Raw genomic sequence first — 13,573 nt, forward strand, 5'->3', positions numbered from 1 at the left:
AACATCCCAAGGGCCCCAAAAACACCCTAGACCCCAGAGGGTTAAAGAAACATGGGATTTTTGCCTATAATGTTTTAAAAATAATAATTGGGAGATACATTTACCTCATTCATGGAAAGTTTCAAGGACATATAATCAATTTATAAAAAGGCATCAAATTATCATATTTTATAATGGTTGTCTTCTTTCTACTATTACATCAGGGCTCAATTTCATGTCCTTTCACTTTATATTTCTCTCTTTGAATTATTTTGATGTACTGAAAATTACATTTAATAATTTTCTTTCATGTCAGGCCTGATGGAAGTGAAGGAGGAGAGTGAAGAACTGAGTGAAGTGAAGGAGGAGAGTGAAGAACTGAGAGAAGTGAAGGAGGAGAGTGAAGAACTGAGTGAAGTGAAGGAGGAACATCATGTCAAACCTGGAGAAAAACCTCTGAGTTGCTCAAAGACAAGAAGAGCCAATAAATCTTATACCTGCACTCAGTGTGGAAAGAGTATCACAAACAAATGTAGTCTTGAGATTCACATTAGAGTACACACTGGAGAGAAGCTGCATGTATGCCATCAGTGTTGGAAGAGTTTCAGTCAACCAGACCACCTTAAAGTACTCATGAGCATCCACACCGGAGATAAGCTATTCATGTGTGATCAGTGTGAAAAGAGATTCTCAAACAAAAAAAATCTTAAAATTCACATGAGGATCCACACTGGAGAGAAGCCGTTCACATGTGATCAATGCTGCAAAACATTTCTTAGGGCTTCACAACTGAAGAAACACCTGATAGTTCATACAAATGAGAAGCCGCATTCATGTTCTGTGTGTGGAAAGAGTTTTTCACTGCTGCACACTTTACATAGACATGAGAAAACTCACACTGGTGTAAGAGAGTACATGTGCTTTGAGTGTGGGAAGACTTTTACTACAGTGGACAGTTTAAAACTGCACCAGAGAATTCACACTGGAGAAAAACCTCACAAGTGTTCACACTGTGACAAGAGATTCAGTCACTCATCATCTCTGAAAACACATGAGAGGACCCACACTGGAGAGAAGCCATTCACATGTGATCAATGCAGCAAAACATTTCTCTGTGCATCAAACCTGAAGAAACACCTTACAGTTCATACGAAGGAGAAGCCGCATTCATGTTCTGTGTGTGGAAAGAGTTTTTCACGGCTGCAGACTTTACACGAGCATCAGAAAAGTCATACTGGTGTACGAGAGTATGTTTGTTTTGAGTGTGGGAAGACTTTAACAACAGCAAACAAGTTAAAACCGCACCAGAGAATTCACACTGGAGAAAAACTTTACAAGTGTTCACACTGTGACAAGAGATTAAATCGGTCAGAACATCTGAAAACACATGAGAGGGTCCACACTGGAGAGAAACCTTACAAGTGTGATCAGTGTGGAACAAGTTTCTCTATTAAAACTCACCTGAAGCGACACATGAAGATCCATGCAGTGGAGAAACCACATCAACACAGTCTGAGATCACAGTAAGTAGTTTATTTTCATGTGCTGAGCAACAAAGTCTCTTCTCTGTAAGTTAGACACACATCGCCCTATAGCCAAATCTCTCCTCTCCACCTATAGCCGGTGTGTGGTGAGCACAGGACATTTTGTTGATTTATTGGTATCTATTAACTTGTGTTCAACCAACAGGAATATCTAATTTGTCAGTTCAGATTAATGCAAAGAAAAAAACAACACAAATTAATTATAATCCATTATAAAGCTTGGAATAGCCAGGACATTTTTTTTATAGAACTGATAGTATTTGTCTAAAAGAAGAATGTCATACACACCTAGGATGACTTGAGGGTGAGTAAATCATGGGCACTGACTTGGAAACCAGGAGAGAAACATTATGCCTTGAACTAACAAGTTCATGAAGTTTTAAGTTATAAGGCAAGGCAAGGCAAGGCAAGTTTATTTATATAGCACATTTCATACACAATGGCAATTCAAAGTGCTTTACATAGAAGAAATTAAAATAATAAAAAGAAATAAGAATAATTAAAACAGTTTAGAAAAATAAAGTACAGTACAAACAGTCGGACGAACATTGGCACAGTGCTCATTCATTAAATGCATAGCTAAACAGATGTGTTTTGAGTCTGGATTTGAAAGTGACTACAGTAGGAGCACGTCTGATCTCCTCTGGAAGCTGGTTCCAGCTGCGGCTGGCATAATAGCTAAAAGCGGACTCGCCATGCTTAGAGTGAACCCTTGGTATTTCTAGCTGATATGATCCTAGTGATCTGAGTGATCTGTTGGGTTTATATTCAGTGAGCATATCTGCAATGTATTGAGGTCTTAGGCCATTGAATGATTTATATACCTGTAATAATACTTTAAAATCAATCCTAAATTTAACTGGGAGCCAGTGTAAAGACCTGAGGACTGGTATGATATGTTCATATTTTCTGGTTCTGCTCAGAATCCTGGCGGCAGCGTACTGTATGAGCTGCAACTGTCTTATGGTCTTTTAGGGAAGGCCAGTGAGGAGTGCATTACAATAATCCACCCTGCTGGTGATGAAAGCATGCACAAGTTTCTCTAAGTCTTGTCTGGAAACAAAGCATCTTATTCTTGCAATATTTTTCAGATGATAGTATGCTGATTTAGTTATTGCTGAAGGTATGCATTCACCTTGAGAACTTCATCTTTGTTTCCAAACGCAATGACTTCAGTTTTGTCTTTGTTTAACTGAAGAAAGTTTTGACACATCCAACTGTTGACTTAATCGATGCATTGGCACAGGGAGTCAATAGGGCTGTAATCGTTAGGCGATAGGGCTAAGTAGATCTGTGTGTCGTCTGCATAGCTGTGGTAAGCAATTTGGTTCTTTCTCATTATTTGGCTCATTGGGAGCATATACAGGTTGAACAGGAGTGGCGCAAGAATTGAGCCTTGAGGGACTCTGCATGTCATGGATGTCCACTCAGACTTATGGTCTCCTATACTCACATAATAACCTCTCCCATCTAAGTATGACCTGAACCATTTTAGGACTATCCCATAAAGCCCCACCCAGTTTTCCAGCCTGTCAAAAAGTATGTTATGATCGACAGTGTCAAATGCAGCTCGAGGTCGAGTAGTACCAGCACTGATAATTTGCCTGAATCAGTATTTAAGCGAATATCGTTTATTATCTTTATGAGCGCTGTCTCTATGCTGTGGTGCGGTCGGAAACCAGATTGAAAATTGTCAAAGTATCCATTCGAGCATAAGAATTTGTTCAGCTGATTGAAGACAACTTTTTCAATGATCTTGCCTATGAAAGGAAGATTTGAGATCGGCCTATAGTTGCTTAATATGGTCTTATCCAGATTGCTCTTTTTCAGGAGGGGCTTGACAACTGCAGTTTGCAGTTTTTATTGAAACCGTTTTCAATAAGGCTTTTAAGTCCACAAATCACCAATATTCCCTGTGGATTTAATGTAGTAATGCTAACTGTAACCATGGTATTGTGGCAGAAATAGTCAAATGTTTTTACATTATTCATTTCAGGGTTCATACATCCTTTTGAGAGTAAAAATTCAAGCACTAATCAAGGACTTTCAAGGATCCAGCACTATCAGGTTTGATGCTGTGTCTTCACCAAATGTGACACAATAATGCATCAAGCAATAAAATATAATCTGGATAAATCTTTCCTAACCAGCCAAAACAACCAACACGACTAAGAAACTTTATCTGAAATTTTCCCAGTGAACAAAGTTAATATTTAAAACCAGCAGATTCAACTGTGGGATTCAGATCAACTCAAAGTTCCTTCCTAAAGAACAATGTCAAAAAGTTTAATCTTGTATATAATTTTGCTTCATGATATAAATTATTTGTATTGTTTCATATTATGGTCACTTGTCTTATATTCCAAATGCATCTCAGTATTTTGCTTACTCTTTCATGAAGGAAAGTAAAAGCTTAAGTGTTCTTGTTCAGGAAGCTGAAGAGGAGGCTGTAACACATAATTTATTTTTATTTTGTTTTTCATTGTTGTTTTTAAAATGATAATTGTTCTTCCATTTATGATTTATTTAGAAAACCCAGATGCAAAATATAATATTAGGCAATTAAAAGCATTGGGAAATTTAAAACAGAGAACCCAAAAAGCAATACTACATGGTTTTCAGATATTATGACAGTAATATCATGATGGTATGATACACTATACTTTACTCCACACATGACTGAAATAGAATGAGATGGCTGTTTGTCTACATTAATAATAATAATAATAATAACAGTTCATTTCATTATAATTCTCTCTGCACTCAAAGCGCTTTACAAAGAAGGGGAAAATCTCCTCAAGTCAAGTAAAGCATCAAAGCAGCTTCACAGTGATAACATGAAAATAATACAACAAAGTTTGTTTCTAGAAGAAAACTGCATCATCGTCCACCCTAAGTAAGGCAGATCAATAATATTGTTGAATATTAAATGCCCCCAACTAAGCAAGCCAAAAGCCAAGGCAACAGTGGTAAGGAACCAAAACTCCATCAGGTGACAGACCTTAGACCTTAGTCCTTCCCATGCTGTCTAGCATATAGCGCAACGAGTTGTCTCCACTGCGTAAGATCGGACGCTCGGTCCTCGGCTTCCATCCAGCTGATGCTGAGTCGCTTCAAGTTGTCTTTGAACGTGGGTCGTCCACGTCCAAGCTTCGCATCTTGCGGTTCCCAGTACATGGCACGCCTCGTAATCCGGTGCCGGTCTATTCGCAGAACATGGCCAGCCAATCGTAGTCTCTGTTCGTCGATGATGATGATACTCGGTCTGCTCATTTTACTCCATCGGAGGACTTCTACATTGGTGATCGTAGACACCGCTGATGAAATACGTCAACCTTATGGGTGACGGCCACTGTGACCTTCCACGTCTCGCTGCCATAGGTGACAGTAGGCAGGACGATGGTTGCGTACAGACGCAGTTTGATGGTCATGCTGATGGTACTCTGTCCAGATGGACCGCAGGCGGTAGAACACTGCTGATGCCTTGCCAATGCAACAGAGCACATCCGCCTCCGAGTCACCATCATTTTTAATTAGGCTCCCAAGGTAAGTGAACTGGGTGACGTCTTCCAGCTGCTGCTGCCCTAGATGGATCGGGATCAAGGCGGGTGTTGGTAGTAAGTGAACCTGAATGACCTTGGTCTTTTCTCCGCTGATCCTCAACCCAACTTTGCCCGATTCCCTCTCCAAAGAGGAGGTCATGCATACAAGGGATTTCCTTGTCTCCGCAAACAGTGAAATATCGTCAGCAAAATCCAGGTCGGTCAGATGTGATTGGTCAGTCCATGGAATCCCATAACTGGGTCCATCCATCGCCTTCGCCATGACAAAGTTGACCACGATCAAGAAGAGGAATGGCGATAAAATGCATCCCTGCTGGATGCCGGTCACGATATTAAAGAAGTCGATGGTCCCAGTTTCGGTCTTGATCGCGCAATTGGACTTCAAATACAGGTTCTTGAAAATGCTGATGAATTGTGGCGGGACACCATACATGTGAAGAATACGCCACAGCGAATCCCGATGGACACTATCAAAGGCTTTCTTGAAGTCAATAAAATTGATGGAAAGGGACCGCTTGAACTTGATGGACTGCTCAATGATATTACGGAGGGTGAATATCTGTTCACTGCACGACCGTCCTCCATGAAATCCAGCCTGGTTGTCACGCAGCTATCGATCAACAGCCATCCGCAGGCGTCGCAGCATGATGCTGCAGAAGACTTTGCCAGGCACTGAAAGCAAGGTAATGCTTCTCCAGTTGATGCTTGACAATGACACCCTTTCGCCAATCATTAGGGACAGTCATCAGGTGACAGAATGAAAAAAAAAAAAACCTTGGGAGAACCCAGGCTCAGTCGGGGGCCAGTTCTCCTCTGGTCAACGAGCGAACAGTGTATGATTATGATCCAGGCAGCATTACAGGTCAGAAGTCAGATTGATTGTGTCAATGAGGCCTTCACATGGCTGATGAGGCTGGCACTTCAGGGATGCGTCATGGGATGGGTCCAGGTGCAGGTCCACCTTTTTTCCCCCTATGTGGGAAGCATTTCAATCATCCATCTTTTCTATTCAAACATACAAAACACATTCACTGTAAGTAGATCTTCTTCAGATCCAGATCTTTCAGGTTTGATGCTGTGTCTTCGCCAAATGTGACACAATAATGCATCAAGCAATAAAATACAATCTGGATAAATCTTTCCTAACCAGCCAAAACGACCAATATGACTAATAAACTTTATCTGAAGTTTTCCCAGTGAATAAAGTTAATATTTAAAACCAGCAGATTCAACTGTGGGATTCAGATCAACTCAAAGTTCCTTCCCAAAGAACAATGTCAAAAAGTTTAATCTTGTATATCATTTTGCTTCATGATATAAATTATTTCATTGTGCATGCTTATGAGTTTCATATTATGGTCACTTGTCTTATATTCCAAATGCATCTCAGTATTTTGCTTACTCTTTCATGAAGGAAAGTAAAAGCTTAAGCGTTCTTGTTCAGGGAGCTGAAGAAGAGACTGTAAGAGACTTTTTATTTTGTTTTTCATTGTTGTTTTTAAAATGATAATTGTTCTTCCATTTATGATTTATTTAGAAAACCCAGATGCAAAATATAATATTAGGCAATTAAAAGCATTGGGAAATTTAAAACAGAGAACCCAAAAAGCAAACATAATACTACATGGTTTTCAGATATTATGACAGTAATATCATGATGGTATGATAAACTATACTTTACTCCACACATGACTGAAATAGAATGAGATGGCTGTTTGTCTACATTAATAATAATAATAATAATAATAATAATAATAATAATAATAATAATTCATTACATTTATACCTATAATTTGCTCTGCACTCAAAGCGCTTTACAAAGAAGGGGGAAATCTCCTCAAGTCAAGTCACCTTTATTTATGTAGCGCTTTTTACAATACAGATTGCATCAAAGCAGCTCCACAGTGATAACATGAAAATAATACAACAAAGTTTGTTTCTAGAAGAAAACTGCATCATCGTCCACCCTAAGTAAGGCAGATCAATAATATTGTTGAGGCTGGCACTTCAGGGATGCGTCATGGGATGGGTCCAGGTGCAGGTCCACCGTCTGATCTGGTTACGTCTGGAATCCCGCTGAATTCAGTAAACAGGGAGGGACTGGTTGACACTTCAGGACTGCATTGTCATCGTGTCCAGGCGCAGGTCCTTCATCAGATCTGGATACGGCCTGGATCCAGCGGACTGCGGTAAACCTCGGATAAACAGAGACACTAAAATTAGCGTAGACGCCATCCTTCTTATGATGTACCAAGTACATCAGGATTTATGGGAAGTGTTCCTGGTTCTGGCTGGCCTAATCTATGCAGCCTAACATTGAATTATAGAAGTCTATAATGTATTGTGTATGCTAGGCCAAAGAGATGTGTTTTTAGTCTAGATTTGAACTGACAGAGTGTGTCTGCTTCCCGGACAATGTTAGGAAGATTGTTCCAAAGTTTTGGTGATAAATCACACGATTTTGATATTCTAGGTATTATCAACTGGCTGGAATTTTGAGATTGTGAAGGACTATAATGCGTTAAGAGCTCGCTCAAGTACTGCGGAGCTAAACCATTTAGTCCTTTTCAAGTAATTAGCAATATTTAAAAATGTATACAATGTTCAATAGGGAGCCAATGCAGTGTCGACAGAACAGGGCTAATATGGTCATACTTCCTGGTTCTGTTAAGAACTCGAGCTGCTGCGTTTTGGACCAGCTGTAGTTTGTTTATTAAGCGTGCAGGGCAACCACCCAGTAGAGCATTACAATAATCTAGCCTTGAGGTCATGAACGCATGGACTAATTGTTCTGCATTTTTCATTGAGAGCATATGATGTAATTTAGATATATATTTTAAGATGAAAGAATGCCGTTTTACAGATGCCAGACACGTGACTTTCAATTGAAAGATTGGTATCAAAGAGCACATCCAGGATCCTAACCGACTACGAAGACTTAACAGAGCAGCCATCAAGTGTTAGACAGTATTCTAGGTTATTACGTGAGGAAGTTTTTTTTGTCCAATAATTAGAATCTCTGATTTTTCAGAGTTAAGTAGTAGGAAATTGCTAGTCATACAGTTTTTTTATATCATCTATGCATTCTGTTAATTTTGTGAATTGGTAAGTTTCGTCAGGGCGTGAAGAAATATAGAGCTGAGTATCATCAGCATAACAGTGAAAACTAATGCCATGTTTCCTAATGATATCTCCTAAGGGTAGCATGTACAGAGTGAACAGCAGCGGTCCTTGTACTGAGCCTTGTGGTACGCCATACTGAACTTGTGATCGATAAGATATCTCTTCATTTACTGCTACAAACTGATAACGGTCATATAATTATGATTTAAACCATGCTAATGCAATTCCACTAATGCCAACATAATTTTTGAGTCTATTTAAAAGAATTTTGTGGTCAATAGTGTCAAATGCAGCACTAAGATTGAGTAATTTCGAATGCGCATGCGTTGCGTCTGAACGCATTGTTGTCTTTGGAGCTCTATCGATTTGATTTATAATTCTTGATTTTTCCCTTTAAACTCACTTACAACGAACATTTTCTACTTTTCCTCACTGAGAAGCACTACTGCTCAAACCTCATAGTTACAACGCGGACTGTTGAGCAGACGCGTCTCAAGCCTATTAGTGATCCAATGCTGCATACTCTTATAGGTTACGTCCGTGGATCACGGCTGAACGCGTCTTCTCCACACTCAACAAACATGGCGAATATATCAGATGCAAGTAGTCTACCTCTTGGTGCAGGTGAAGATACATTTGAGCTGCACGCGTTGCAGTCTGAGCTGGAAGCTGTTGAGAAACAGATCCACGACCTTTTAGTGAGACAGGCCGAGCTGATAGACCGGCGGTTAGCTCTTGAAACATCACGCGCCGATGCACACAAATCAGTGATTAACGTTACTAACCCGCTGACTCCGACCTCGTCTACTCCGTGCGTTACTCAGCATCGGTCCCGAGCCCGAGCGCCGAGGTCGCGATCAGCCATGGTCTCGTTCACTCCGGCTCCAACACGCCACCACGAAGCCTGGATGGTTCCGCAGTGGAAGACGCGAGTCAGGTCTAGACCAAGACTCTCTCCGCCCCTCCCGGTTTTCGAGTTATCCACACAAAACCGCTTCTCCCCTCTTCGCGAAACCGAACGCGATGCTGTGATCATCGGCGATTCCATCGTTCGGCACATACACGCTACGTTAGGTAAAAGTAAGGTGCATAGTCACTGCTTTCCTGGTGCTCGTGTTTCTGAAATTGCTGCTCGCGTTCCCGAGATTCTGAACGATGACGAGCGCGTCGGAACTGTGGTCTTGCACGCGGGAGTGAACGACATCAGGCTGCGCCAGACAGAGGTTCTGAAGAAAGACTTCAGGAATCTGATCGATACGGTACGCAGCACATCGCCTGAAACAACGATCATAGTGTCAGGACCACTTCCCACGTACCGACTAGGACATGAAAAGTTTAGTAGACTATTCGCGCTAAATGAATGGTTAATGTCATGGTGCAATGAGCAGAAACTGCTATTTGTAAATAATTGGAATCTGTTTTGGGAGCGTCCTAGGCTTTTCCGTGCCGATGGCTTACACCCAAGCAGATTCGGAGTGGATCTTCTGTCGGATAACATCTCCAAAATGTTAAATACCATTAAATGACTAGTAACCAAAAGTCCAAATCATAGTCTCTCCTGCACCAATTTAAATGATATAAATACTAGTGTAGAACATTGCATAGAAACTGTGTCTATTCCTCGTTTAGTGAGATCAAATAATAATTCTACTGCAGGATCTAGGAAAAATCTAATTGTTATTAAAACAGAAAATGTTGCTATTAGTAAACAAAAACAATTTTTAAAGCTAGGTCTTCTAAACATTAGATCACTCACACCTAAGGCAGTTATTGTAAATGAAATAGTCACAGATAATAGCTTCGATGTACTTTGCCTTACTGAAACTTGGCTTAAACCAAATGATTATTTCGGTCTAAATGAGTCTACTCCATCTGGATACTCCTATAAGCACGAACCCCGTCTGATTGGTCGTGGCGGCGGTGTTGCCACAATCTATAGAGATATTCTCAATGTTACTCAGAAAACGGGTTATAAGTTTATTTCGTTTGAAGTACTTGTACTAAATGTTACGCTCTTAGATGTTAGAAAAAAATCCATATTATCTCTAGCCTTGGCTACCGTATATAGACCGCCTGGGCCTTACGCTGATTTCCTAAAAGAGTTTGCAGATTTTCTCTCAGATCTATTGGTCAACGTAGATAAAGCATTAATTGTTGGAGATTTTAACATACACGTAGATAATTCAAATGATGCGTTAGGGGCTGCGTTTATAGATTTATTAAATTCCTTTGGGGTCAAGCAAAACGTCACCAGACCAACTCATCGTCTTAATAACACACTCGATTTAATTATATCATATGGAACCGATCCAACCGATATAGATATCATTCCACAAAGTGATGATGTCACTGACCATTACTTGGTAACTTGCATATTACGTACTGCTGTAATATGTCATGCGGCGCCGCGTTATCGACCAGGCAGAACAATCCTTCCATCCACCATAGATAATTTCTCAAATTGCTTATCTAATCTGTCTCAGCTGCTGCCTGAACCCAAACAAACAGATGAACTAGAAGAACTAACTAGCACTGTGAGCACCATTCTCTCTAGAACATTGGATGTTGTTGCACCCGTTAAATTAAAAAAGGTCAGAGAGAAAATTAAAGCACCGTGGTACAATAATACTACGCATGTTCTAAAGAGAGAAACCCGTAATTTAGAGCGTAAATGGAAACAAACTAATTTAGAGGTCTTTAGAATCGCGTGGAAAGACAGTATGTCACGTTATAAAAAGGCCCTAAAAGCGGCCAGGGCTGAGCACCTCCGCAAACTTATAGAAAACAACCAAAACAATCCTAGGTTTTTATTTAACACCGTGGCTAGACTAACAAATAAACAGACGTCACCCGAACAAAATATCCTGTTACAGTTTAGTAGTAATGATTTCATTAACTTCTTCACTGAGAAAATAGAAAACATCAGAACCACAATTGTAAACGTTCAATCCTCAATCGCACCTTATAATTCAGCCTCAATTATCCCCCCGCAAGAACAATTACAGTGCTTTACAACTATAGAACAAAAAGAGTTAAATAAACTTATCACTTCATCTAAAACAACAACATGTTTATTAGATCCTATACCAACTAAACTACTGAAGGAAGTGTTACCTGTAGTGGAAGAGCCTCTCCTCAATATTATTAACTCATCTTTATCTTTAGGTCATGTTCCAAGAACATTTAAACTGGCAGTTATAAAACCTCTCATTAAGAAACCACAATTAGATCATAATAATCTAGCAAATTATAGACCCATTTCAAATCTACCTTTTATGTCTAAAATACTAGAAAAAGTTGTCCGCTCAACTGGGCTCTTTCTTGCAAGAAAATGACATCTATGAAAAGTTTCAGTCAGGATTCAGACCGCATCACAGCACTGAAACTGCGCTCGTTAAAATCACAAATGATTTACTTTTAGCTTCTGACCAAGGCTGTATCTCAATACTAGTTTTACTTGATCTAAGTGCTGCGTTCGATACTATAGATCATACAATACTCTTAGATCGACTACAAAATTATACTGGTGTTCAAGGACAAGCATTAAGCTGGTTTAGATCATACTTATCTGACCGCTACCATTTTGTCTATTTAAATGGAGAAAAATCGATCATAATTCCAGTAAACTATGGAGTGCCGCAGGGATCTGTGTTAGGCCCTCTATTATTCTCAATATATATGATGCCACTTGGAAATATTATAAGGAAACATGGAATTAGTTTCCATTGTTATGCTGATGACACTCAAATATATATTTCATCACGGCAGGATGAAAACGCTAAATTATCCAAATTGACAGAGTGTGTTAAAGATATAAAAGATTGGATGACACGTAATTTTCTTTTATTAAATCCAGACAAGACAGAGGTAATACTTATCGGTTCAAAAAACCGCCCACAGAACCTCTCACAATACAACTTTGACGTCGTAGGATGTCCTGTTACTTTATCCTCTACAGTAAAAGACCTGGGTGTTATACTCGATTGTAACCTGTCTTTTGAAAATCATATTTCGTATGTTACAAAAACAGCCTTTTTCCACCTTAGAAACATTGCTAAGCTACGTAATATGCTATCAGTTTCTGATGCAGAAAAGTTAGTTCATGCATTCATGACCTCGAGACTAGATTACTGTAATGCTTTATTAGCCGGTTGTCCTGCATCCTCAATAAACAAGCTACAGTTAGTCCAAAATGCAGCTGCTAGAGTTCTTACTAGATCAAGAAAATATGATCATATAACACCGATTTTATCATCACTACATTGGCTACCTATAAAGTTCCGTATTAATTATAAGGTATTGCTACTGACTTATAAAGCCCTAAACGGCTTAGCTCCAGTCTATTTAACGGATCTTCTATCACCCTATAATCCATCGCGCTCTTTAAGATCAATAAATTCGAGGCTTTTGGTCATACCTAGGATATCCAGATCAACCAAAGGAGGGAGAGCATTTTCACATTTGGCTCCGAAACTCTGGAATAGTCTTCCTGATACTGTTCGTTGCTCGGACTCGCTCTCCCAGTTTAAAACTAGATTAAAGACGCATCTTTTCGGCCAGGCATTCATATAATATTGTTTAATCTCACAGTTCAAACTACAATCCGGCCTCTAGTTCATAAATGCCAGAGGAGAACTGGCCCCCGACTGAGCCTGGGTTCTCCCAAGTTTTTTTTTTTCTCCATTAGGTCACCTGATGGAGTTTTAGGACACCATTAGGTCACTTGATGGAGTTTTTTCGGTTCCTTGCCACTGTTGCCTTTGGCTCAGTTGGGGATATTTTGGGGATATTTAATTTTATTCTATCAATCAATAAATTCCACTAGAAACAAACTTTGTTGTATTATTTTATTTTAATTTAATACTGTGAAGCTGCTTTGATACAATCTGTATTGTGAAAAGCGCTATACAAATATACTTGATTTGATTTGATTTAATACCAATAGAGAGATACAACCATGATCGGATAATAAGAGCAATTCATTTGTGACTCTAATGAGAGCTGTCTCTGTACTATGGTACGGTCTAAATCCTGACTGAAAATCCTCACAGATGCCATTTCTTTCTAGAAAGGAACATAGTTGTGAAGATACTGCTTTTTCTAGTATCTTTGACAGAAAAGGTAGATTCAAGATCAGCCTGTAATTGACAAATTCTGTAGGATCAAGTTGTGTTTTTTAACAAGCTGCTTAATCATAGCCAGCTTAAAAGTTTTTGGTACATATCCTAACGTATCCTCAACCATTAGTAACATTAGTAACTCTTATTTTTGTTTGCTGAGTTGTCATTTTAACCTCTAGATCTGAGTTGTTAGTTCAACACATCAAATCCCCATGAGCTGGAGCTATCCAGCCTGTACAGGAAA

General features: G+C 39.5%; 1 protein-coding gene across 2 annotated transcripts in view; it reads left to right on the top strand.

The window, feature by feature from the left end:
• The window catches only part of LOC311078308 (uncharacterized protein), a 31,833-nt gene that overhangs the window by 15,556 nt on the left and 2,704 nt on the right, over positions 1–13,573 (top strand). For both annotated transcript variants that reach the window (XR_014605126.1, XM_084107048.1), the window contains exon 3: positions 296–1,502. Coding sequence is in view for 1 of the 2 variants with exons in the window: in XM_084107048.1 (XP_083963174.1) it covers positions 296–1,502 (1,207 nt within the window). In the remaining variant the exon portion in view is untranslated. The remainder of the gene's footprint in view (positions 1–295; positions 1,503–13,573) is intronic.

This window comes from Abramis brama, assembly GCF_963993115.1.
Source record: "Abramis brama genome assembly, chromosome: 1".
In the NCBI taxonomy this organism is placed as follows: domain Eukaryota; kingdom Metazoa; phylum Chordata; class Actinopteri; order Cypriniformes; family Leuciscidae; genus Abramis; species Abramis brama.